Below are 27,786 nucleotides of genomic sequence, written 5' to 3' on the forward strand. Positions count from 1 at the left end.
ATCTTCTATCGTATCTCCGTAGCAATTTCCACATATATAATCTATGTTTGTTTAGATTCAGATCTCATTTCCTGATCTCTATCTCAGATCTTTGATCCAGATCAAATTATCATATCCAGATATGTTTTTCTTTACAAATTTGTCTACATCCAAATCATGGCCTAGAACTCAACACCATGTCTGTATGATCTAGATTCCTTGAACTTGGACACATGCAATGCAAGGCTTTGCACATAAATGTATCTCTCAATTTCATAATATATGCCAGATGTCAACAGAAATCATTGTCCATGAATTGTGCAAAGTTCTCTGCAAATCATTTTTCTCTAGACAAAATTAATTTCTATGTTAAATTTACTTTAGAACAAATGAAAAATTGTTTTCTGTCTAAAAGGTGCTTGATATAACATGAAGTTTTTTATCATTTAGCCTACGGTCTTCTAAGGTGGGCATGAATTTCAAAGTTTAGATATGTATTGAAAGTTTTTGAAAAAATTTCTCTCATGAGAGCCTATAAAATGGGTCCCACCAGCCCTGCGTCCACACACATTTCCAAAGAACTCCTTGTGAGCACAACAAATCTGATAAGATTTTGGACGAGCGCCCAAGCCAACATTAGGGGGAAAAAACGAAATTTTGTTCAAGACCCTTGAAATCTATGTTGAAGTCTTGGATTTACATAGATCGAACGAGTGGAAGGGCAATAGCTTGAACGAACGTTGGTGAACCACCTTTCTCGCAGCAATAGAGCATTGCAGTAGTACTCAACCAAGAAACTTAGCCAGGCTCAACAAAGTCAATTGGGGTCGTCGGAGCAGTCCATGTCAAGCTTCTGCAGTTCAGGTTATTTTCCTTTTCCTTTCTCTTTTCTTTTCCTTCTTATTTCTTGTATAGTTTTTAGTTTTCTTGTTTACCTAGTAGCATATCTTAGGTTTTCTTTTTACTTTTAGCATGCTTAGTTTAGTTTATTCCTTGCTTAGACTAGGATAAGTCTGGTTTTTTATAAATCATGCTTTAGTTTCGCTTTTCAAGTTTTCCTTGATATATCTTTTAATTTTCAGTCTTTAGGATGGGCATGAGGACATGTATGCTTCTCTATCTCTTTCTACTTTAATTTCAGTATTTAATTTCAATATTTTATCTTTTAATTTAGTTGTACATCAACATATAAATTTCTTTTGATATAATTTAGGTATTCATTGTGCCAAAGTTCTAAACATGCATTGAGTCACAAGTCACATATACAGGCACTACTTGCACACCTAGCTTAGTCTCCACTTAGGTACACTTTCAAAACATATTTTTATAAAACATGTTTCAAAAGAAGCTTTTTCCAAAATCATGTTTAAAAAAGCCTAGACTCATGCACGATCATGGTTTAAACTTAGATCCAACCCGTGTATGTCTTCTATGACATAGCATAGTCTGGCCCTAGAACCCCAGCTGAAATCCTAAAAAACTAGATACAGGTCTCATTGGCCGACCCCTATCAAACCTTCTTCAATATCTAACAAAGGCCAAACATTGAATTCATGAAACCCAAATCTAAACCCTAGCTAGGTCTAGACCCATGAATCTAGTTAAGAATACTTGAACCATATTTGGATCTTAGATTTTAGATCTTTGAACTAAGATAAGTGGAATTGGATTATATAACTTAAATTTGAATCTCAAGCCTAGATGATAGATCTCATTATAAATCCTAAATTGGACCATGAATCAAAGGGTTGGATCCCAATTCAAAGTTAGATCTCAATAATGTCAAGCGACAATTTGAATTTAAACCATAGAAAATTCCTAGAGTTTCAACCATGGCCCTAAACCATGGCCAAGATATCCAATCTTTGAAATTTGATTTTGATTTGAATTGCAATGGAATTGTTGGGTCTACAATCTGAGATAGAGTTGAATCTAAATGGGATCTCTAGACTTAGGTTAGTGAATTGCAACTTCAACCTGAATTAGAAACCTTAAAGATCCCTGTCCTAGCCCTTTGACCCTAGTGATCAAATCCTAATCTTTCACGCTCTATCTGCATGTATACTTGTTAGCTTAAGTTCATTTCACATGAACTGAGATATGAACTACGGCTCATTTGACAAGCATTCTAAGTTTATGAATTCTCATTTTGATGGTTCACTTAGATTTCCAAACTTGTGCCTCTTCCAAAATCAGGGAATATTTGTTTTACTTAGAATCAGGATGACATATAAATCTTAGACCTTGGATCGTAAAGTCTAGTCCTTGGTCTGATTACTTTAGTAAAGACATCAAGAATGGTTAGACCATATATTGATAGGTTGGGTCATATTTCTTAGATTCCTACATAAAGAGAATGGAGACAACTACAAGTACTGTCTTTTCCATTTTAAAACAGCATATATGCAAGATTGAAATTTTTTGCATGTAAATAGTTGACCAACTATGATGCCACTTGAAAGTTGAAAGTAATGGAAAGGTAGCAAATTTTCAAAAGTTATTTGAGAGCTAGTTGAATGACTTAGTTTTGATAATGAAAAGTCTTTTGATCATGATTCAAAATAGTTATCTGGCCCTATTTTTGGAGGATGATTCAAAAGGTAAGGAAAATGTGTTAATGTAGTTCGCATCAAAGTGCAACCCATCATGTTTTTAATCTTGAGATTGATTTTCATTTTTTGAGAACCTTTTGGAAAACCTTTTAGAAAAATGATAGGTCATGTGGACCTAAGACAGTGTAGAGAAGGTTTTGGTCCTATGCCTCTAAAGAAGCTCTAGTATGGCAGTCAAAACAGTTGTGTCCAAGCATGAAGAGGCATAACAATGTTAACATATCTGACCACCATATAGAGAGACATGAACCTTGATGAACTTATTGATTGATTAAAGTTGAAAGTACAAGATAAGCTATGGGTAAAACTTCTTAATGTGTAAAGGATTTACATGATCCGAGAGTTCTACACCATCAGCATCAATCAACTTGTATGAATTCCTAGGCAACACTTCCTTAATTATATATGGTCCTTCCCAATTAAGAGCTTATCTACCATAGGGCCTAATCTTCGAACCAATGATTGACCTGATGACTATGTCATTTACTTTGAATTTCATCTCAATGACTGACTTGGTGAAGTGACGTGCGACTCGTTGACAGTATGCCTTTTGCATTTTCAACCATATTCGACATTTTCTCTCCTAGTATGTCAAATTGTACTAACCTCTATTGTTGGTAACAGTCAAGCAGTAATTCTCACAAAGTTGCAAATTTAAAAGCTGGCTTCTGCATGTGGAAGGGTAAAACCATGTCAATTTCATATAACAATTCTAAGGGAATGCCATTTGTATGAATATATAGACCTTAGCAAGGGGTTGCATAGTGATGTTTCATGCAGAATTTGACATAAAAGTCTCTCATCCTTTCATACTTGAAGTGATTGTCAAATCATGAGGGATTTCGAAATGACAAAGGATATTCTTGTGTATGAAGGAAACAATGTGTCTTCCACTATTATGAGGGTGAAGGGTTCTATCCATTTGGTGAAATATTTTGTAGCCACTAGGAAGTATTTGTGACTATTTGAAGTTGATGGATTGATGAGATCAATCATATTGAAGTCCAACATGGATAATGGTTTTAGTGACACCACAAAATGGAGAAATGCTTCCGGAGTATGAATGGCATCTGCATGAACTTAGCATGCACTTCTTGACATAGTTATGGCAATCTTTGTGCATTGTTTTCCAGTAATACTCATCATGAGTACTGTTTGGATGGTATTGAAAACCTACACGACCATAAATTCTGTTCTAGGCTCCTTAACAACTTCAAATGCTTCGTCATCATCTAGGCAATGAGCATATTCAAAACTGAAGCCTCTTCTATAGAGTACTTCTATTACGATGAAGTAACGAGCTTACATTCATTGAATGGCTAACCGTTCTTTCTTGGGCATGTTACTTGGGATTCCTTAGTTTTCAAATAATTGTTGATATCTTGGAACCAATGTGCTTTCTTGGTTAAGACTTTGTGCTTTGACATGTTGTGTATATAGGAGAAAAACAATTAAAAGACATAACCAAATAATTTCTTTTTCAAGATTGATGAGTAGCACGCCAATGCATGCACCTATCATGTTTTTTGAGACATCGAAGAATAAATTCCAAACAAGTTGTGCTACATGCAAGAGATGTCCATTAGGGGAGATTATCTTCTACCTTGATCTCTTTTATTAATGGGAAGTTAGGTAAGTGATCTGCTACCGTTTGGCTTTTAATAGATCTTGGAGAAATATATTTAAGGCCATATTGCATCAAGAGTACCAATTGTTTAGTGATATGATTGCTGAGAAAAGATTATTCAAGAATATATTGAGGAAGATTAAGCCTTGACAAGATCTTGACCTCACACGAAAGTAGATAATACCTTAGTTTCTAGCACATCCATATCTGGACAATTTTTCTTCATCATAGGTATTTTTTCTTATACCATAATGTTTTGCTCATGTAATGGATGATGTGCTCTATTGTGCACCCCTCTACATATTGAGCTAGAAAGTCATCACGTGCTGATTCATTGTCAGAGATGGAGAGAAAATGGTTTTGCAACACTGGTGGTCTTGGAATTGAATGATTAAGCAACCATTTGTTGTGCTTTTTAAAGGACTATTGGCATTTTGAGCCTCATTTAAGTTTGAAGTCTTTACTAAGTAATCTATTGAAGGGTCTGCATCTCATAGCCAAATTAGAGATGAACTGTCGGATTGATTGGATTCACTCTTGCAAACTACAAAGTTCCTTCAAACTGGTTGGTGCTATATATCTATGATGGCTTTGGCTTTTGAAAGATCAACTTTGATTTCTTTCTTTTTTTATCATGAATCCCAAAAGTTCGCTTAACTTAACCATAAAGACACACTTTTGTAGATTGAGACAACTTATAAAGCAATAAGTGATTGAACACTTGTTTCAAAATGTCAATACAATCTTCCCAAGATCTAGATTTGACTAGAAATATCATTAACATATGCATCCATGAATTTGTGCATTGGGTTATGAAAAATAGCCATTATAGCTCTTTGGTAAGTTGTCTCTATATTCTTTATGCTAAAAGGCATGATTGTATAGCATAATGTTCCTCAATGCATAATAAATGATGTTTTTGGCTTATTTTTTACTATCAATTTGATCTTAATTAGAGTAACCATCCATAAAGGATAACATTGTATGCCTGACAATACTACCAACCAAGAGGTTGACATTCGACAAATGATAATCATCATTGGGCATTGCTTCGTTGAGATCCCTCAATCAATGTAGATCCTTACTTTCCATTCTTCTTGGGAATAATGGCAATGCTTGCTAGCCACTGGGATAGTCAATCATTCTAACAAAGCTTGCTCCCAAAAGACCTTTTAGGCTTGCTTTGACTTTGTTTTCCACCTGTGGATCTAGTTTCTTGAGTTTTTGCTTGACTTACTTACAACCTGATTGGAGGGTAGTCCTCTACTAACTTATTGTTGAGTTTGACATATCCTCATGTCTTCAAGCAAACATCTCTTTGTGATCTTTTAAGAATTGAATAAGGCTTTATTTTTTTATGAACTATGACTAGACCAATTTTAACAAACATGGGGTCCTTTTCAGTTCCACTATTGACTTCTCCAATTGGATCGTTCACCAAGGTTGATGGTTGCTCTTGCCTTTCAATATGATCTATACCTAACACAACTCATATGGCTAGGGAAGCTTTAATATATCTTTCCCTTTCTCTTCACCTTGTAGTATGGAAGTCTTGTTGACATTTTTTCTGGCTATAGCCCACTCCATATGGGATTTCTCCATACTATGATTGATTATCAATTTCCCAATGGTTTTTTGAGATGCCATGATAGAACTCCTGGATACAAAATGTTCTCCCCTTAAGAAATAACCTCTCATATCATTATAAAAAAAAAAAAAGAATTTTAATGATAGGAGTGCAAGAGATGGAAACAATACCTCAAAGAACTTTCAACTTTTATGTCAAAATTAGAGTATTTACATGATTGACTCTGGAATTGACTTCAAGACAAATGATTGGTGAACAAAAAAACAAAGACTTAGGGCAATATGACAGTAAATAAAGACACAAGACAACCTAATAGAGTTCAAATGACTTGAGACATAGTTTTACAAGTTTACAAAGAAACTATTCTTAGAGGTGAGATTTAGACAGGGCAAGCTCAATCTCTCCCCTTCTTTCTCCTACCATTATCAGACTATGTGAAACTGAGTTCTCTCTTGCCTATTACCTTTTTGCTGTTGAAATTGGTTCAAATAGGCCTTATTGACTATACCCCTATCCTATAAAAGGCAGTTAGCCTTGTTTCAGAAGCATAAAAAACTTTGCTTAATCTTCTTGAACAACTTGTAGAGTGAATAATGCTTGAAGGAAGAATAATTAATGTAGCCATGTAGCTTAAAGACAATAGGCCCTTTGCTTGGCCAGCTCATCTAATCTCAAGATCCTCAAAATTTTGGTTAGATCAATCTCATTTGTCTTCCAAATGCTTGGTATGGGCATTGTGAGATCTGGATGAGGGACCATAGGCTATAGCATGCATTCTTTGGGTCTTCCGCCAAAACTGTGGTGATGACACCACTCATACTCTACTTCACGCATTGATGCAAAGTTAAGGGTATACTATTGGTAGAGTGGATCCACAGTCACCCCAATGAAAGATTGTATGGTGACAGCACATTCATTGCGTAGAACAAGGTAGAATGGGTAAGATAATTGATGAATATTTCAAGAATAATTGTGCTTTTCTATGTGTGAGTGGTTGTCAAGACCATATTTCTCAGTTGTTCAAGTTAATATTCTTCAGCCTTTATTGCTAACACCTTAACTATCTTTTTTAGCATGATGTTGAGACTACTCCTGCCATCAACAAGAATATAAGAGATAGACATCCCCCAGCACGAGTGACAATGTATAGAGATTTGTTGTGATAGACATGTGATCGTGGTATATGATCATCTGAAAACATTATCGAAGCATTGGACAACACGAAGTTGACAGTGTATGCAATCGCTTCTAGGGTAGTGTTTGGCTTCATTTTCATCATATTCAACAGATTGTCCTCTGCCTTCTTGTGTTGGGAGGACAGTTTCAACAACTTTAGGATAGAAATATTATATATGTGGTTGATCAGTCCAACCTCTCCTCAGTGGCTTTGGAAGTCTCAGTTTGTTCCACCACTAGAGTTGGTTGATTTCCTGTCATAAGTTTAGACAGTTTCACATTTCTCTTCTATTGCATAACTCTTTTGTTGGACAAATCAAAGAAATCAACATGTTCATGATGGATGGCCAAATTTGATGTTGTATGAGAAACTCTTTGGTGTTTAAGGCCAAATGTGATTCTGCTAGATAAATGACAATGTGGACACGATGTTAGCAAAAGTCTTTTGGTGGTCAAGGAAGGGATTGCTAAGGACTTGAAGTTGTGTGTCTACTGTGATTGGTAAGTCTTTATCCAAACAATCTTGTGTAATGTGTTTTAGGACTATGCAGTCCTCTATGTCGTGTTTGCATTACGCCCTTGAAAGCATTTGTCATGTTGTTTGACCTTGAATTCAAGGGGATCAACTTCGTTGGAATTTTGAGCAAATTCTTGGACATGAGCAAGTTCATGATATCTTCTTGCTCTTGCTTTAGCAAGGTGAACTTGCGATCCTTGTTCCATGTAGGACGTTTCTCTTCTTCTGACTTATTTGCGAAAGGTTGCCACTTTTTGTGCATCAGGTTCCTTTTTTGTCTCAATGCTATTGATCATAACACTTTGCATGCCGGGCTGCTTACTAGTCTAATTAATCTGACTTGGACTAGCCATAGTTGCAGCAATCAAATAATTTAGAGAGATCTTAGCTGCCTTTTTGTTTTCTTCTTTTGTGACATTGGGCAGAATATAATCATATGTTCCTTTTCAATTTTTCTCTCCAAGTATTCAACCTTATGTGTCAGCCCTACAAATGACTGAGTTGGGTGTTTGTTTGACTAGTCCTCTCAATGGCTATTTGAAACTATCTAGAATCATGATGATAAAGGGTGCTCCTTGGGCATGAGAGTCTTCAATTTATTGCAGACCAGACGCTACCTCTAAATATAGTCATTTACCTTTTCATTAGACTTAGGGCGCAAGCTAGAAAAATAATTAACAGAATAAGTTGTGTCTACATTGCTCTTGAACCTTTATATGAACATGTTGTCTATTATGTCAAAATCCTAAATTTCCATTGGGTTGACATTTTTTGTGTACCAATGGGCCGCGATTCATTCCAAACTATGTGGGAAGCAGATGAATAGTGCATGGTCGTCAACCTAGGTCACTTTACTATTTTGTCCCTAACAGGAAATTCCCCATGTAGTAGGGTCCTTATTATTAAGTCTCATCCAAAATACCTTATTTTAGCTGCAGTCAGCTATCTAACCCCTCAACACTTAGTAAAACCCTAGCTCCCTAAGTCAACCCCTCAGTGCATTTGATCATTTTTCCCCTAAACCTCATTATTATGGTTTATTTTCATAGGAAGACTATAGGAGACCTAAGAATTGTCTACCATAGTTCATTTAGGGTGAATTTTATCCTTCCACGCCCTCAAAATCAACCAAAATGGACATCACAACCTAATTTTAGCCAAAATTAGTCCAGAAATGTTTCATTTTTGTCAAGTGAAGTGCTGGATTCATAATTCAGATTAAGTCCTTATATATCTATATGCTCTTTTACATAAATATTTTGATTATTTTAATATAAATTAATGTAGAATATGTACCCTACTTATGTATAGATAACTCTTTTATGAGTGTATAATATTTTAAGTAATTCATCATATAATTGTATATGAAAGTTGTTATAATGCAAACATCACCCATATGTAAGTAAATTTTTATATGGAAATGGGTAAACTTTATGATGTTATATGCTAAATATTGCCGGAAGACTAAAATTTATAATTTGTAGATAAGAGCACCATGAATCGTTGTCAAAGTACCATGAACTGTCATTGCATCATAAATTGTCAGTACTCACCTGATGGCTATTTTTTAGTGGCAAGTTTTTACTTTTAGCCATCCAAGACTACAAAAATTGTTAAATGGCAGTGTGTCTAGTCACTACAGTGCAAGTGTTGTCTAAGTAGCGTATTGCATAGTTTGGTATTACTTTATATACATAAATTATTGTATGAAAGGCAAATATATGTATGTAACTATTTTATGAAACATATCATTAAGTTGCTATTGTATTTATGAACTGATATAGTGAAGGTGGCACAAGTAAATTGTTCTATGATTTTATATGATTGGCGTTGTTTACCTAAGTCACTTTATTAATGCAAACACTACTTATATATAGGAAAATCACTTTGTCATCTATTTTGTTTAAAACATTGTATAGCCATATATGAATGTTGTTTATAATATGGACATTGCCCATATAAGTAAATGTATATATGACATCATGTAAATGACTTATTATTATATGCCTAGATTGTTATACTACTAACATTGCATACACAAAAGAAAAAAAAAATCTCTATTTGTAGATTCAATCACCTATTTATATTTGATTTTCATGAGGTTTTCTATAAAAGCAATAATATTTCACTTTGTCATTTCTTGTTTCATGATAAGTATAATAATTTCAACACTGTTCTTCTGTTTTTAAGTTACATTGGTAAATATGTTTATGAAAGTGCCATTGTACCACTATTGCTTTTTTTTTAACTTTTTATGTTTGTTTAGGACAAGTTCGTAACACTTTTTGTCACATGCCATTTGCGTATATGGCTGCATGATTGTGTTTGAAGTTTCTCACCATAGTGCAAACATTTTCATAACTTATTATTGTACATATAGGTAAGTTGTATGTGCAAGTAAATTATTAATATGACATGTACAACTAAATAAGTTTTTGTTTAAATAGTTATAGTGAAAAGAATATATGTATTACTATATGGTTTCATATTTTCATTTATAAATCATTATGAAAATGTATACATTACTCATGCAATCATTGCATACTTGTCTATATATAGATTGCTATATTGTTAGCATCATTTATAGGTAAATTATTTTATGAGCGGGTATTGTTAACATAGATTATTGTATCACAGTGTTCGGATTTCTCTTTGGAGCAAAAGCATTTTCATGTGTAGCAACTTGTAAGTGCAACTAAATAGTTTTGTATAACACGTATCAATAACTCACCAATATTGCATAAATAAATTATTATTGTGGAGATAGTAAGTAAACTATCAAATAGTTGCATGCAGTTTTAAATGAATGATTGTGTGATTATATACAAGACATTATAGTCTGAAGCGTATCTTCAACCAATAATCATTTTTGAGAATTTGATGAGAAAAATAGTTATATATATTGTAACAATTACTCATATTTAATTTTATTTAAAAATACAATAATAATTTATGTATAAATCACTATGAAGGAATTGCCATTAAAATCACTTATTAGGCACACAAGTTTGTGTAAATTACACAGAAAAACACTATATGGTATGTTAAAAAAAATTATTGTATTGCTCATGATACATCACTTTGTCATAAGTTTTGGAAATAGTACATCATTATAGTAATTTATGTAAATAAACCCACATATATATATCACTAAGCAGAAGCAATTAGTCATAATGATTTTTGTAAGTTGTTATACATTATATTGATTACCTGTAGCAATTTACTTAAAGAAATTACAATAATCTATGTATAAACCATTATGATTGTATTATGAAGGCACCCGGATCCTGATTACAAGTAACCTGATAACTCAAACGTTCAATACTATCTTTGACTATTTGTTAAATTTCCATTGTTGAGAATTAAATAAGATAGGAAAAATAACCTATTATTTGCACAATCAAAACTTATTTTGTATGCATTTGTTTGTGCACGTGTGGCGGCCTATATTTTATCAACTATTTGGCAAATTCTCTTCATATTTTTTTTTGGTGAAATGTTCAATACCTAAGCTATATAATATATCAATATGTGTAATAATAGTAAATAAATAATTTGCTAATGTTATATAAATAAATATTGAAGACTATGTATCTTGTACATGTTCTACATAACTTCTTAGTTGACTTGGCAAGAGAAACCTCTATCCGTACCCAACAAGGTTGCAGGCCACTAGATATGCCAACTCCCTGAACCAAGTTTTCCAACCTTGCAAAGATAGAAACAAAAAGGGACAGAGAGAGAGTCCTAATGAACCCAAAAGGTTAGGGTTTACCATAGCCGGAGGACAGAATGAAAGACAAGAGAGAGAGAGAGAGATAGAGAGAGAGAGAGAACTACAACCTAATAGTGTCCTTCGAAATGGCATGGCCGGCAAACGGTGGGCCTTTGTTGATGGTCAACATCGATGGATGCCACTCACCTGCAGTCCAACACACTCCATGCTATGAAAATCCTGGAAGAGAGATAGATGAGGTAAAACATGGGGTGAGTCAAATGCATGAAAGGTCGAAGCCTTTCTTTAAACCTGGTTCGAAACAAGCAGCTCATTCTAAAACCTAGTTTGTTTGTATCAGAAAAGTATATTGCATCACTACAAATTGAATTGCACTGAACTTGGGCGATCCCAATCCAAAGCAATCTAGTGAGTTGGACGATTTGGTCTAATTCACTCGAATTTTAGTCATATATTGCTCAGGTCCTAACTTGTAGCCCAGTAGCTGAATCATCCTGAGCCGAATTGGCCAATTCTTGAGTCAGCTTGCTGGGTTTTCCAACTATGCATAATTCATGTGAGAATAGCATAAATGCAACAAATATACCTTAGTCAACACATGCTTTTTACATGCCATGGTCAACCACAAACAAGAAGATAAAACAATTGTCTATTATATATGGAGGAAAACTCAATCATGAAAACTTAAATGATAATTGGCTGCAATGCTCAGGAATCCTATCTTACTCTATTGGAAAGAAAATACTCAAATAATGATGTCCTAACGACCCAATGATATATATATATATATATGTGTGTGTGTGTGTGTGTGTGTTTGCGCCCTGAACATGGTTAAAGGCAGCTCAATGCAATGCAACAATGTGATATCCCAAATTTCCCCCCTATCAAAATAACTCTTTTGTCCTTGCGTCATCTATTTTACTATTGCTTTTGGAACAAATCTCCCACTTGTTTGGTTTGCAGCTTTAGGGAAAACTCGGATCATCTTGTCCCACCTACTTGACCCATCATAACTTGAAACCTACAAAAACCGCGTAAACATACTTAAGAAGTATTTTGGAGTCTGCACTTGTGTGTGTGTGTGTGTGTGTGTATAATCGTTTGTTGGTATGCATACTAAATTAATCTAAACATGATCTATATCTATACGTACACACACACACACACACACACACACACACACACACACATATATATATATATACACAACAAGTATATATTTCAAGTTTAAACAGCAAGTTATTTAGGTTTGTTAATGCTTTAAGTATTATTGCACAATGAAGTACATTGGAAAACACCAAAATTCCATTCTGAATTCACAATTTGAATTCCATTTCTCAATTCAGGTCCCAAATCCAAATTTGACTTCAAAACCAAATCCCATTACAATATGTTAACCACCAACTAATCAAAGTATATTAAAATTAAATCTAGCATATTTTTAAAATAATTCTGATCCAAATGTGAACCTAATTTAATATTTATTTAAATCCAAGTTTGATGGACACAATTTCTTAAATTTGAATCCAATTTATGCTGGGCCAATCGGTCCTATCAAATACTAAATGAAACGGGTGTACCAAAGCCATGGTCAAACAATACAAATATTGCAAACCCTGAAAGAGATCGAGCACTCCATGCTGATTTCAGATGATGTAGATGCATCATTGTGAAGCCCAATATGTTAAAATCTCCCCATCACGCCAACCAGCACTAGTTCTCTACACAGCTAGGCAACAATTCTTTTCCAAGCCAAAGGATCAGTCTAAAGCACTCCAATAAACAACAAGACAGAAAACTCACATGCTTAGAGAGAGATTATAACACAGAAAATTTAAACATAGTAATGACACCTAAAGAAAAGGCAATACAATGGTTTTCAATTTTCATATTTAAATGAAAACTATAAAATTGCTGCATATACAAAAAAAAGTGTAAAAGAAGATGGTATTTGCGAAGCAAGAAAAACCTACACATGAACACTTCAGGAGCACCGAAAAGCTTAAGCAATCTCTTTATGATAAATACAATTTCTATAATTTATAGGGTATCAAGAGCTATCACAAGCTTATTGTACAATGGTTAACCAATCTTCCCTATCTGCCACGTAAAAGAACTTGGATGAGGTTTCTCTCGAAAAGATGTGCATGTCAAGTGTTGGAATTCACGTTTATACATAACGTATTATGAGACACTGAGAGACCATATCCAACTGAAATGTTGTTGACTTGAACGGTAAGAATGTCCTTGCCTTTGGATACATCTGGTTACCAAGAAGTAGCACAACAAAGAAAACATAAACTAATAATCCTATAGTTTGCTAAGAAGCATTCTTGTACTCGCTAATATAAAGTTCCCTCTATATGACCCCTCATGTCTTGAAGTAATTGCCTCAACCAACAAGCTATTACATTAAAGTCATTGTCCTATATTTCACTCTTATAGAGGAAAGAAATACCTTTATAAAGCCATCTAATCACCTAAAAGATAGAAATCAATCAAAGAGTTATGAGAATTCACATTGTCCTCAATCAGAGTCATGTGTGCAAATCAATTCTAAAGTTGAAGATTGCAAAAACAAGTTTGTATCAATGGATCCTTTAAGATATCATACTATCCAAAGAGAAAGGTTACAATGAAACAAAAAAGAAATAAAATTGAATTAGATCTTACCTGCATTAACTGTCCTCTTAGTTTAAGGGGGGAAAGAAGTCCTTGTGTGCTTGATTGCGTTTGCTGCCTTTTTGAAGAATCAAACCTCTGTTATATTCATCCCTTTTGGGAGGGAAAAAGAAAGATTGAGATTTTATTCATAATATTTATGGGTAGGATGAAAATGTGAAGGCCTCTACACAAGTGAGGTAAGAGCTTACCAAGATCCTCTAGGACCATTTGCCCCTTCTAACTAGGACTCAAGAGCAGCGATACACAATTTGAAATTGAGACATCAACTATGTTGCAACCAAACCATTTGCCCCTTCTAACTAGGACTTAAGAGCAGCGATACACAATTTGAAATTGAGACATCAACTATGTTGCAACCAAATGATGCATCTTCACCCCATTCACACTTGGAATGGGGTAAACTGTAAAGGGGAACATCTGTTTCTCCATTGTTACCTTTTCATTAATCCAAATTTTTAGAACCATCTTATTAATAGTGAGGGTTAGTTCATAGTGTTTTCCACTAGAACCAACCCATATATTCTCAATACATTTCACCAACTAAAGTTTCTGAAAAACAAAATAAAGCACCACATTCTCACAGATGCAGAAAACATATTCTACTTTTTCTTTTTGGCTGAACATAAACACAACTTTTAGGTTGAGTTTTTCATTAGGAATCCAAGTTTGCAGCTAAAATTGAATCCCACTTTCTCCATAGCACTAATCAAGTACTGGGGTGTTGGTCTAATCCATAATCGAATCAATTGTAAGCTTGGAATGTCTGCCATCCATGTACATACTTTTTCTTGATAAATTTGAAACTAACTGAAGATTTAAACAAAATATCCAGCTTCTATTTTGCTGAGGTCTTTCAGCTTTCTCAGTTCAACTCCTTCAATTTTGGTCTGCATGATAGTAGCACTGTTTATTTCATTATTATTTTGCAACAAGAATGCCCCATATAGCATCCAAACTAGCAGTCTTGAAAATCTTCGCATCCACTACGTGCAATTCTGATTTGCAAGATTTTCTTAGTGTCCCGTACATCTAACTTTTTAGATAACATGCTTACAATGGTTGGAGCAAAAAAAAACTCCAACCCAGATATTGAATGAGTAGTCCACATCTAATTCAACCAAATTGTTGTAATCCTTCAAGCGTGACAAGGCAATATCAAATTTAAAGATGGAAGACCTGCTGGTGCCTAAGAAGTACGTACGCTGGTTCAAAAGCTCAAACAGTATTATCCATTTAAGAGTATCACCAAAACTTTTTGAGCCTCAATGGCACAAAGTAGTTTTTCTCTTGCTAATATTTCTCTAGTTTATAGACCTAAAGGCCGTGTAAACTTTATTACATTTTTATCTCGAACATTATATGTAACATGGATGTAGGATGAAGTGAACCACGAGAAGCTTTAAACCAACCATATTTTTTAGCAGCATGTCATCAAAAAAAAGTTAGAGATGAATTTAATGACCTCATCCCACCTAGTTTGTTGTAATTTTCTGCCATGTAGAAGCCCAAAAGCATTGCCTGGTTGGTTGTCTTGTTGATGTCCAAGAAAGAATTTTGTTTATTTTATTAAGTGTGTCTTAGTTTATTTTTCACTTCCACATTACCATAAACCGACATTTCTAGAGGCCTAGGTGTTAGTAAGGGACACTTTTACACTATTTATGTAGAAGCAGCACAAACTATGGGCTTTTGGTATCAGTAATGGCCTGGACCTGTGAAGAAGAAGAGAAGACAGTGGAAAAAATGTTTCTTCAAGACACTTTTTGTCACCACGGATACACTATTTATGTACAAGCAGCACAAACTATGGCCTTTTGGTATCTATAATGCCTTGGACCTGTGAAGAAGAAGAGAAGACAGTCGAAAAAAGGCTTCTTCAATAGTGGCATGCAGCCTCAAGAGACGGAGACGTGCCCTAATTATCATTAATATCATTGAACACTTTTACATGGATGAGTAGTAAAATATAAAATGCAGAAGATATTGCAACATGCCATTAGTTACATGTTTGGATAGAAACACACTATTACTTGCTGGTTCAACTCAAATCCAAACCAAAAAAACCAAATATAAAACATACAGTCGTCTTTTCACCCTCCCCCAAGTTGTACATGGATCTGAATGATAAACAGCTTGTTTTTAAGAATCCATCACCTATCTTTCGTTAGGCTTTTTGTAAGTAAGTCTCCTTGTGTAAATAAACTTAGGTTCAACTCTTTCTTTTTTTCTGCCTTTTGCCACAGAAATGTAAGTCAATCTTAATATGTTTGGCACAACTATGATGGAGATAATTAAAAGGCACATCCTGTAACCCCTGCCGCTTTTATATTATTTTTAAAATAAAACATATAAGAAAATTGGCATATTTATTTCAATAATAAATTAAATTTATTTCTCCAAAAGTTGCCAATGCTACTCCAAGTGTTGCAATGGTTCCTTATGAATATTGTATTTATTAAAGGACCATTTACATCTCTATTGAGTTTTTCTTCACTCGTCCTTTCTCATCCTTCCTTTCCACTATCATTGGCCCTAGGTACTAGGGCATTGGTAGCATCAGAAAAAGGTAGGAGTCTTCATTTGATTTATTTGATGCACATGGATGGTATATTATCACATAGCTTATGATGCCTCCCTTTACTTGCTTCTCGGCATGTCCATAATATATGCATGATTTAAATTGAACCATTCATCATTTCAATGCGCACCATATGGTTAATATTTCATTCACTATAGATGCATATGGTATATCTATGTGTTTGATGAATGAATCATGCCATGCATACTACGTATGATATACGATGCGTATGATATATGCATGATTTAAATTGAACCATTCATAATTTCAATGCGCACCATATGGTTAATATTTCATTCACTATAGATGCATATGGTATATCTATGTGTTTGATGAATGAATCATGCCATGCATACTACGTATGATATACGATGCGTATGATTTCTATATCAGTGATGGCTGGATATGACCACAGAACTCACGGCTGGAGGGGAAACATGAGAGGAGGGGGAAAAAAAAAGTGGTGGAGACAGGGTATTATGAGAAAATTTCAAATCCGCCCCTCTCATTTGTAAAAATTTTCAGAAATACTAGTATAATATGAAATCTTTTATTTCATCCTTTTTAAGAAACATAATTTCAAAATGATACTCGTGTAGTGGCGGAGCCAGCATGGGGCTGTCGTGGGCACGCCCACGCCAGCCCAAGATTTCTCTATTGGATTTCTTTTTCCAGCTGCAATTGTCATCAATCATTTTTAAAATAAATGCACTCCACTCGAAGGGGGATTCCTTCTATTATCTTTTAAATTATATGTTCTAAGTTCGAACCCATTTCAGAACTCATACTCGGTGATGAGAATTGCTTCCATACGAATGGATTCATTGCTTGTAACCTACTAAGTTAGGATAATTATTCACATTATATATATATATATATATTAGACTGCATTAATCCAGTGTGCAGTCACATGGGATCCTGGATCAGGATTGCCATGTTTCTTAGTTTGGTATAACATATTGTTCTTATTTAATGATTCTACATCAAAATTTAGAGTAGATTTATGAAAGATTATGTTATAGGGTTTATAAATCTGCTTCAATTTTTTAAACAACTTCACTGAATAGTAGCAATATAAATTTGCCCCAAAGATTGAAGCAGATTCGTAAAATAATAAAACTAATGTACCATGAATCTACCTTAATTTTTTAAGTAGGTTCATCATGTTCAAATAATCGAGTTGAGTTTGAGTTTGAGTTGGAGATCAAAGTTTCGTCAAATATCCCTCAATGTTTGTTTATTTTTACATTAGTATCTTCAAATATTTGTTTTGTTCTATATGTGAGTGCCCCTTCATATGTGAAAATCTATGAATGGGTGTCCCCTCCAGAAAACTTTTCTGGCTCCGCCACTGTACTCGTGACCATTGTTTTGCAATTATACAAACTATATATATTTATAAATGGTGAAAGGAGGTTTCTAAAGTCTTTTAATTTTGTTCGCCCTATTTTAAGCTTCAGAAATTCTTTGTACTGGTTTTCAGACTGGTTTTCTCTAAAATTCGAATTTTAACCCTTTAGTTGCGACACCGGGTTCCATAGGCCGAAATTGCTTTCCATCATGCATGACCATCTGAAATTCAATTAAAAGAGTTTGCAATGGATCTATCTGGGCTTGAGAATTTAAAGAACGTTTGTAGACTCAAACATGATTTGAGATACATATGAATCTATATATATATATATATATATATATATATATATATATATATATATATGAGTTTCCAGGAATTTTAGATATTTTTGGGCTTGTTTAAAAATGTATGCATATACCTTAGTAGTTGAAAAATAGATTTGGATTTCGACCAACTCATCTTGGCAATGTAATTACATTTTATATATATATATATATATGAGTTTCCAGGAATTTTAGATATTTTTGGGCTTGTTTAAAAATGTATGCATATACCTTAGTAGTTGAAAAATAGATTTGGATTTCGACCAACTCATCTTGGCAATGTAATTACATTTTATATATATATATATATATATATATATATATATATATATATATATATATATATATATATATATATATAGATATTTTTGGGCTTGTTTAAAAATGTATGCATATACCTTAGTAGTTGAAAAATAGATTTGGATTTCGACCAACTCATCTTGGCAATGTAATTACATTATTGAAAATTGATTTAAACGTGGGTCTAACTGATTTTGAAAAGTTCATTTTTTGGTTATTGAAAATAAATATTTTAGTTGTGAATAAATCCATACTTCGGTCCAGCATGTTGAAAAATATATTTTAATTATTGAAAATAGATCTGGATTTAGATCCAACTTGTTTGAATAATGTTTTTCAATATTGTAAATTGATTTGGATTTGGGACAAACTTATTTAAAAAGATATTTGGGTTTAATCTGTTTGGAAATAGATATTTCAGTCATTCTCAATGAAATTATATTTTGTATTTAATTTGTTTAATAATGAATATATTTTAGTTGTGGAGAAGATTTGGATATGGATACAACTTGTTTCAAAATATTTTAGATCATGTGAATGAATTGTAATATACATACCCATCTTCTTTTAAAATTACGTGAGCTGTGGTGCACAAATGTGGACTTGAATTTATTTCGTTGTAAAAATAGATATTTTAGAGTTTAAAATAAATCCCTATTGGAAGTTGTAAACTGATTTCAGATTTGGATTAGTTGCTTTGAAAATACTTATGTTTAAATGTCCTCATGGATCTAGACCCGAACCCAGTTTGGCCTATACGGTTCATCGATGTGAATGGGTTCAAATAAAATGAAACTTTGAGAACAATAAAATATGATCATAAGTACTTATGGATATGGTTTTTAGATGACTTCCTTGGATCTTTGCTTTGTTTATTTACAAACTAATTGTTTTAAATGTTTGAAAATGTGGAATTGATTTGTTAAACATGTATCTTTATGCATACTCATGATTTTAGTTATATTTGGACATGGATCTTGCTTGGCTTTATACATAGATGTCGTATCTGTTTATATATTTGAGCTCTTGTGCAATTATGGGTATGTGCTTGAGTTGATATTTGTGATCCACATTTTTGTGCCACAAATAAATACATGTGCTTGTGTACATATGATTGAAAATTTGATTCTGATTGTCATAATGAACTTGTATTATGACATTTATTACAATTCAAACAAACAGTTTATGATGCTAATAACATGTTCAGCACATGCAGTAAATGAATCATATGAACATGGGAAGTATATTTAAATATCTAAACCAAATAATAAATGCTCATAATAATTAATGCATATCTGAGCTTAAATAGTTTAAACTGCTCATAGCAGGGTGGCACAATCACTCGTGGCATGAGGAAGGAGGTGAGAGTTACCCTTCCACTTTAATGAGGTAGCACTTTGGTTCTTTGTTGTTGTTATTTCTACTATGTATTTTATTTGTGCATGTCTGTTTGTTGTTGTTATTTCTACTATGTTTTTTATTTGTGCATGTCTGTTTAGAGACAGGGTGGAGCCAAGGTAGGGCTCACATGGGCTCTAGCCCTACCTCAAATTTAAAAAAAAAAATTACATGTAAATTTTAAAAAAAATTATTTGTTCTGTATAAAATTTTTGAAAAATGATATTTCGGCCCTCGTCAAAATTTAGAAACTTTAATTCTGCCCGCCTCATGAAAAATTTCTGGCTCCGCCCCTATTTACAGGTGACCTTTCCTCACCATTAAATTAAAGAACAACCCTCCAACTTGCTTGTTTAAGGGCCAGCTCGATGGAAGAAGACAACGACCAATCTGTAAGTCTACCACTAGCACTTGAATCATTTATATTATTGATGTTTTTATTGTACCTATGGCACTATATAAAGCAAAATTATTGTGTGAATAAATCAGTACCGGTTGTGTCAGTGCCCGTTGTTTGTTGATAAGAGAAACTAGTAATGGTTGCAAGCATGCCAATAAATAATTAATATTACATGCATTCATACAAGTATTTTTGATAACTATGCTGCAAATATCTATTACTATGAAATGCTTTATCTTCCTTGTGCATATTTGATAGTGATACCAAGTATTAAATATCATGTTTTCATGTCTTAACACTTTAAGCTAAATTTCGGTTTACTAACCATGCATCCTGGAATAAACCAAGGATAGTCATGTACTGAGAATTTATTCAAGTTCTCACCTCCATCTGTTATTTTTTTAGGGGATTGTGAATAGAATGGATGGTGAAGAAGTTGTTGCATTATGCAGTGACCTAATATTGTACAACTGGTACATGTCACGATTGAATTACGTGATTTAGATGTTTAAAAGACCGTATTCTCTACTTTTTAAGAAATATCTATTTGACGGTTTAATTTAAAACTATTATTTAATATTGACAGTTTATAGTTAGTTAGTAACAATGCCTAATAATGGTTTTAGAAATTAGAGGTTTGAATTTTCAAAAAAAAAAAAGTGCCCTTAAAAATTTGGGTCATTATACATTCAAAGCACTTGGGCTACCACATAATAAGACAACACAATGAAATCCGCTCTTCAGCTTCAGCCAGCAGGTGATGAACCCATGTGGCTTCTGCAGTGGTGGCCCATAGACCGATAAGCAGACTGGGTACTTGATTGACTGGAGTCAAGTATTGAAACATTCCAACAACTCTATGGTATTCAATAGGACCAAGGCTTTATTTATCACTTGTGAAGGCAAATTATGTTTGGTTGATCCTCGGCTATCTCAGAAACCCTTTAATATGTCTCACAATGTTATATATGCTTGGCAGCTACAGATGAAGAACACCATCTCTTCTTTAAGCGCCACGTTTGATGAATCTACTTGAAGATTTACAGCAGGAAAGTTTGGGGTGAATCAAGTCTCCAATTTTAGGAATCTTTAGAGGAATTCAGAAGATGGAGGGGCACAAATTTCAGCAACAAAACGTTTTCACATAGTAATCTGCTTTCAATAATAAAGATCTTATGAAAATGTTGGCAGCTGAGGTTTCGCAGGCTGTATGGAGACATTTCATGGCTCACTTAGTAAGACTCAATCAGATAATATCTATAGAAACACTCTCTTTAGCCCATGATAGGTATAAGGAGGGGACAATGTACCGTTTCTTCATGAATATTCGATAATGTCACATTAGTTACATGGAAAAAGGAAGGGAATGCTGGCATAGGCTAGCCACCTTGGTGAAGGAACCTATCCATGCGGTTTGGTTGGCAGATCTTTCTCCGACTAGCTTCATCGTTTCATCGCCGGTCTCTGCTCGACTGAGAACCTTTCTCATCTCCATTGTCCGTGGATGGAGGAGGGACTGGATATGGATTCGTTGGACTCCAAATCCATTTCTAATAAAAGGGCGATGCCTACTCCTATCGCTTCACGCTCCTCACGGCCTGCAGAAGGAAAAAAATCTGTCTGCTCGTTCTTCCTCTCTTTGATGGCGCTCTTGACCCTCCTACCTCAATCTTTCCAGAAGAACCCATCTCAATCCTCTCCCCTAATAGACTTCTACTCCTCCCTCAGACCCTCTCTTTCCGACCTCTCCTTTTCCTCCTCCTTCCTCCCTTGCCCCGCCTTAAGCCTCCATAAAACCTCTAATTTCTCCCTTCCCACAAGCTCATTCCGCGTCCTCGCCGTGGCCGTTAATCCCCAAGAGCTCCCCGCAAGCAGTCCCCAGCGTCTGGTCAAGGAGCTAGAGGAGAGGAAGAAGGTCGCTTTCCCCAAGAAGAAACTACCACCAAAAGTACTCATACTTAAACCCCCTCTAGACGATGAGAAACTAACTGCAAGGTTCCTAAGTAGCCCCCAACTGTCCCTCAAAGCCTTCCCTCTCTTGAGCTCCTGCCTGCCATCTTCCCCTCTCAACAATGCCGATAAGCAATGGATGGATGAGTACATCCTTGAGGCCAAACAGGCGCTTGGCTACCCTCTCGAGCCAGCGGCAAATCTCGAGGATTCGGATCCGGCAAAGCAATTCGATACCCTATTGTACTTGGCATTCCAGCACCCTTCTTGTGATCGGACGAAGGCCAGGCACGTACGGTCGGGACACTCGAGGCTCTGGTTCCTGGGGCAGTACGTGCTGGAGCTCGCGCTGGCCGAGTTCTTCCTGCAGAGGTATCCCAGGGAGTCGCCGGGGCCGATGCGGGAGCGGGTGTATGGTTTGATTGGGAAGAGGTACCTGCCAAAGTGGATCAAAGCGGCGAGCTTGCAGCACTTGGTTTTCCCTTATGATGATATTGATAAGATCATCAGGAAGGAGAAGGAACCACCAGTCAAGTAAATCTCTCTCTCTCTCTCTCTCTCGTTTGTGTATGTGTGTCATGTGTGGGTGGGTGTGCGTTTATTTGTGTAATTGCACTTCTCTCTCTCGTCTGTGTGTGTGCGTGCGTGCGTGTATATGTGTAATTGCATTTCATTTCGGCGTTATTTGTGGTGTTATGAAATTGCTTTAGATGTTAGGCACACCTTTATTACTTTCTTGAAATAATTCTTGGGTGTTTGGTTTCCTGCTTCTTGGTTTGGATTCTTTGCGATCGCTTTATGTCTATTTGCTGTTCACTATCAAAAAGGATATCACACAGCAGGTTTTACATGTAATGACATTTAACTTAGATTCTTCATCTTAATCTTGGACTTTCATTCACTTGTTCTTGAGTGTTTGGTGCTCCTAATTGTTGGGTTGGAAATGATTACATAAAGCGGTTACATGAAGTGATGATGTTGACTTTCATTTAGTTGCTTCTTGAATGCTTCACATTCCTGATATTGGTTTAGATTCTTCAGGGTGGATGTGTGTTCGCACTTCTGTATCATTTACCTCTCTTCCAGGATTTTCATATCACCAATTTCAGATTGTTTGTTGTGCTCAGAAGCGACATTTACTGTAGCTGCATAAATCTGGAACTTCCATGAGTTTGCAACTTCAAGTGGTGTCATTTAACTCAGTTCTGCAAATAAACTAAGTGCTAAAGTCACTTGGTGTCCAGTTAACCGCTCTCAGTTGGTGGATTGTCTGTTCTATTAGTTTAAGTTCCAAATGTAATTTTTTTTGGTAAGATAATGGTCATCTTCTAGTAGCTTATATGAGGAGGAGAAAAATGTCCTTTTTCAATGCATGATGCAAACACTTCACCTGGGCAATATAGAAAATAGATATTGCCAGTGACCCATTAAAATTTCTTACCTGCCACTTGTGTACTTTAAACAAAAACCATTCTGGAGTTATTAAGATGATTACTGATATTAGTATGTCCCAATTAAGCAGATCTATGGCAATAAAATTATTTGTCATTTTTCAAACCTTGATGCAGGTCAGTGTTTTGGGCATTATTTGGTGCAATTTATTTATGTTTTGGGATGCCAGAAGTATACCGTGTTCTCTTCGAGGCATTTGGAATGGACCCAGATGATGAAAGCTGTCAACCTAAACTAAGAAGACAACTTGAAGATGTTGACTATGTGTCTGCCGAATTTGAAGACAGAAAGCTGACCTGGCAAGATGTTGCTGCGTACAAGGTAAATAAGTTTTTCTCCTTTATAATACAAGCTATGTAGAATGATATTTATGTAATTTGATCTGCAGCAGATTTAGTATTCAGTCTAACCCCTAAACCTTTTTTTTTTTTTACCTATTTTGCAGCCGCCAGAAGATGCACTCTTTGCACACCCAAGACTTTTCAGAGCATGTGTTCCACCAGGGATGCACAGATTTCGGGGTAACATTTGGGACTATGAAAGTAGGCCCCAGGTCATGCAAGCGCTTGGATATCCTTTGCAGACGACAGATAAAATACCAGAAATAACTGAGGCTAGGAATATTGAGCTGGGGCTTGGGCTACAGGTACCTTTCTGATTCAACAGTTTCTTTCTGTTACTTATAAATGCTTACTGGCCCCTATTAAAGTACTTATGAAGGAATCTTTTCTTTTCTAAATCAAGATGGAAGCTTCAAAAATAGAATAATTTCTTATATGATGTCTCTTGTACTTAGTCTGTTTGAGTGTTTTCTTGTTCTTAATAATGCATCAATGAATTGGCACACTCCTTATATGATATATCTTGTACTTAGTCTGTTGTCTTGTTTTTATGCATCAATGAATTGGTACACTCTAATGTTTCATTGAAAAACCTATTTCAGTATTTCCAACCATAGGGCTGTCCTATGGTTTGCAATAGATCTAGGAAGTAAAATAGATCCAGGTATCATTTGTTGGTATCTTGGATCAATTTAATGCTTTGAGCGTGGATAATGAACAAATAAGTATATAAACTCTATATTGTTGGAAGAAAGTTTATGGCATTGGACAAGTAAGTATATATATATATATATAGATCAATTTAATGCTTTGAGCGTGGATAATGAGCAAATAAGTATACAAACTCTATATTGTTGGAAGAAAGTTTATGGCATTGGACGAGTAAGTCTATACATATATATATGGCGCTTGTGCTTGCTTATTCTTTTGAAAGTTAAACAATATAAATGGACGAAGAAGGATCATGATATGATAAAAACTGGGTCATATAGTTAAAAGTTTATCGCCATTGAATAACAGAAGCAAATACAAACTTTACAGCAATTTTCAGTTTTTCACAATTCCTGTTAATAAAGCAACGGAAGCGAATAATTAGGGGGACACTTTTAGCCTTTTGTGATTCTATACTTTGTTATGCCCTTAGTTGTCAAAAGCATGCGAGAAGTCCACCTAGGTGGACTAGGCCCTATACAGCTACTATTTGACTAGCATGCCTCATGTAAGCACCCAAATGAAGAGAACATTTTAAGGGTGTGTTTGATTAATTCTGATCTAAGATCCAAGGCGATGCAAAATTCTTATAATGATAGTTTCTAGGACCTTAGATCCTTGATTTCTAAAAAGGATATGAAATCCTATGTTTGGAAAATGCAAGGATCACATACGGATTCATATACTTTGTATCTTGAGATCCATAGATGTCAAGTCAGACCCCCTCATTCTGACTTCAAATCCTTGGATTTGAGGCATAATGTTGACTTTAAATCTACGGTTCTCAAATCCATAGTTTGTCAGAATTATGGATGTAATGTGGGGCCCTTGTTAAATCACACTCGAATCTAAGGTCAGGGTAATCAAATGGCCCCTAAACTTTTTTTCTTATACTTTTGCTATTCCTTTCTTGTTTTTCCTTATTCTTCAACTTCTCCTTCTTCATCCCTTTTTTTCCCCCTCATTTATGGTTTTGCTGCCGCAGACCTTGCCTAGTCCACTGCGTAGGCTCCCAGCACTTTTGAGCCTTTGACTACTAAGGTTATGTCTATTAAGCCTATGTGGTATTGTTTTAATGCCACCATACTGCTTGTTGCCTTGTTCCTTGTGATATAGTTTCTAACAGTAAATCTAGCATTGTATTTATTTCATGCATATCATCTGCATGGATGCACTTAATTATTTTATCTAAGGCTTAATTTTGTTCTGCAAATCATAAAATGTTGCTAGTGGCTGCTTGTATTATTTTGAATAGGAATTTCCTACCTCAGCTAATCTTTTACAAATTTGTGTTCAATATGTGATCATCTGGTAGTCAGTAGCTCTTATGCACAAATTTTCCAATATACTTCACGACTAACAATTTCATGCTATCCTTGATTTCTTGATATCGCAGCTTTGTTTTTTACATCCATCAAAACACAAATATGAACATCCTCGCTTTTGCTTGGAACGGTTGGAATATGTGGGCCAAAAGATTCAGGTAACACTTAAGTTTTCCGATCTTCATGTTTTCCATTAATATCGGCATATTGTAAGTTAAGCCTTTGGTTGAGAACTACCTGAAAAGTCTATTGCACTTGAAGTTGTGAATGAAAAGCAGCTGCAAGGATAGCTGCTCTAATCATCACAAATAAATCAACTTCTTCAAGCTCAGGGTGTTTTACAGGCTCAAATTTTTTTGACTCTAAGAAGAGCTCATAAGATTGAAAAAAAAAACTTGTTCATGGTTGAAGCAGATAATATAGATTGTGATATGCAACAACATGCTCATGTCTCTGACTATCGATTAAAATTCAAATAAGACTTTTATCTAATGATCCGTCAGACTGATCTTGTCTTTTATTTCAGTATCGCACCCATTATTAAGTGCACATATTAATGCAGACAAGATTATCTAAGGTGGTTAATCGCCATTTCCCCCTTTTTGCAGGATCTTGTGATGGCTGAGAGGTTGTTAATGAAGCATCTGGATGCACCAGGAAAATGGTTGGATGAGAGGCATCGGAGGCTCTTGCTCAACAAATACTGTGGAAGATACTTGCGTGAGAAGAACCTGCACCACCATATTGTATTTGGAGAGAAGGTTCTTGATGCATATGAGCACAATCGGAGGATGCGTAATCCAGCCACTACAGCCGTTCAACAAGCACTTCATGGGCTCTCATATACTGTTTATGGTAAGCCTGATGTGAGGCGCTTAATGTTCGAAGTTTTCGACTTTGAGCAAATTCAGCCGAAAGCAATGTAAATATATAATCTTTTCCCACTGTTATATTCTAAATTTATTTATCTGTTCCTTGGTTTTCTTGTGTGTTGGTTTGTGTTTCTCTATGTGGCTTGGCTTCTTGTCCTGTTCAATCTTAATTGTTACTGATTTATGATTAGTAGGTGCTTTTGAGGGTGGAGAATTCCTCATCTTTTTAGGCCAAGAGGTCGGCTGAGGTTGGCCCTGTATATTGATGGTTGACTGACAAAATGCATCTGAATTTGCTGTTGGTATGGTTCCGTATGGCCTCCAACTTGAGGCTTACCTTTCCAGCAAAAATTTGCTGATGAGGTGCAGGCCAACCATGCAAGTTCCGTGTTGGGCTGATGATAGAAAATCTGTTTGAAGAACTGAAACTTGCAAATACTTCCATGAGCCCATGCGGAAGCAGTTCTACCTTCCTCTTCCTTCTAGTCCTATTTGATTATCACAGCATCCATTCTGGAGCAGTTGACAGTTGACCGAAACTGAGTTGGTAGTGAAGGTAGAATCTCCTCCCATCAGCCACTCCAAGAGAACATGCATCTCGAGGCTTGGTTAAAATGTGGTCACATTAGTCAAGGCTATAGCTTTCACAATGTGAAAGGACTCAAACTGCCTACAAAGGAGCATCTGTAGATTTGTAAAAAATTCAAACGTGCTTTTGATTTTCTTTTAATACTTTATACAGGCTTCTGGAAAACCTAATATAATTATGAAAGCGATTTAAAAAGTTAGATGCTTTAAGCATGTGTTTAGAGTTGTCATAAAATCTATATCCTTAAAAATCCAAGACCATGTTTCTGTAAGA

The 27,786-nt window shown here is 35.1% G+C and overlaps 1 protein-coding gene across 1 annotated transcript; it reads left to right on the plus strand.

Annotated features, from left to right (window-relative positions):
• The first annotated feature begins 21,762 nt into the window (after window positions 1-21,762).
• LOC116261590 (ribonuclease III domain-containing protein RNC1, chloroplastic) lies at window positions 21,763-27,034 on the plus strand. The gene is made up of 5 exons (XM_031640428.2): window positions 21,763-22,757; window positions 23,792-23,996; window positions 24,121-24,321; window positions 26,124-26,210; window positions 26,661-27,034. Exons 1-5 carry the CDS (start codon window positions 21,778-21,780, stop codon window positions 26,976-26,978), a joined length of 1,791 nt encoding a protein of 596 aa, XP_031496288.1. The 5' UTR covers window positions 21,763-21,777; the 3' UTR covers window positions 26,979-27,034.
• Window positions 27,035-27,786: the final 752 nt, after the last annotated feature.

This window comes from Nymphaea colorata, chromosome 9 (genome assembly GCF_008831285.2).
Source record: "Nymphaea colorata isolate Beijing-Zhang1983 chromosome 9, ASM883128v2, whole genome shotgun sequence".
Lineage (NCBI taxonomy): Eukaryota > Viridiplantae > Streptophyta > Magnoliopsida > Nymphaeales > Nymphaeaceae > Nymphaea > Nymphaea colorata.

What these genes read in the sequence shown, in the direction of transcription:
- LOC116261590 (XM_031640428.2), top strand. Translation starts at nt 21,778, where the DNA reads ATGGAGGAGGGACTGGATATGGATTCGTTGGACTCCAAATCCATTTCT. An exon ending in AAGATGTTGCTGCGTACAAG is followed by an intron (nt 23,997 to 24,120) that starts GTAAATAAGTTT and finishes CCTATTTTGCAG; the next exon opens with CCGCCAGAAGATGCACTCTT. An exon ending in ATGTGGGCCAAAAGATTCAG is followed by an intron (nt 26,211 to 26,660) that starts GTAACACTTAAG and finishes CCCTTTTTGCAG; the next exon opens with GATCTTGTGATGGCTGAGAG.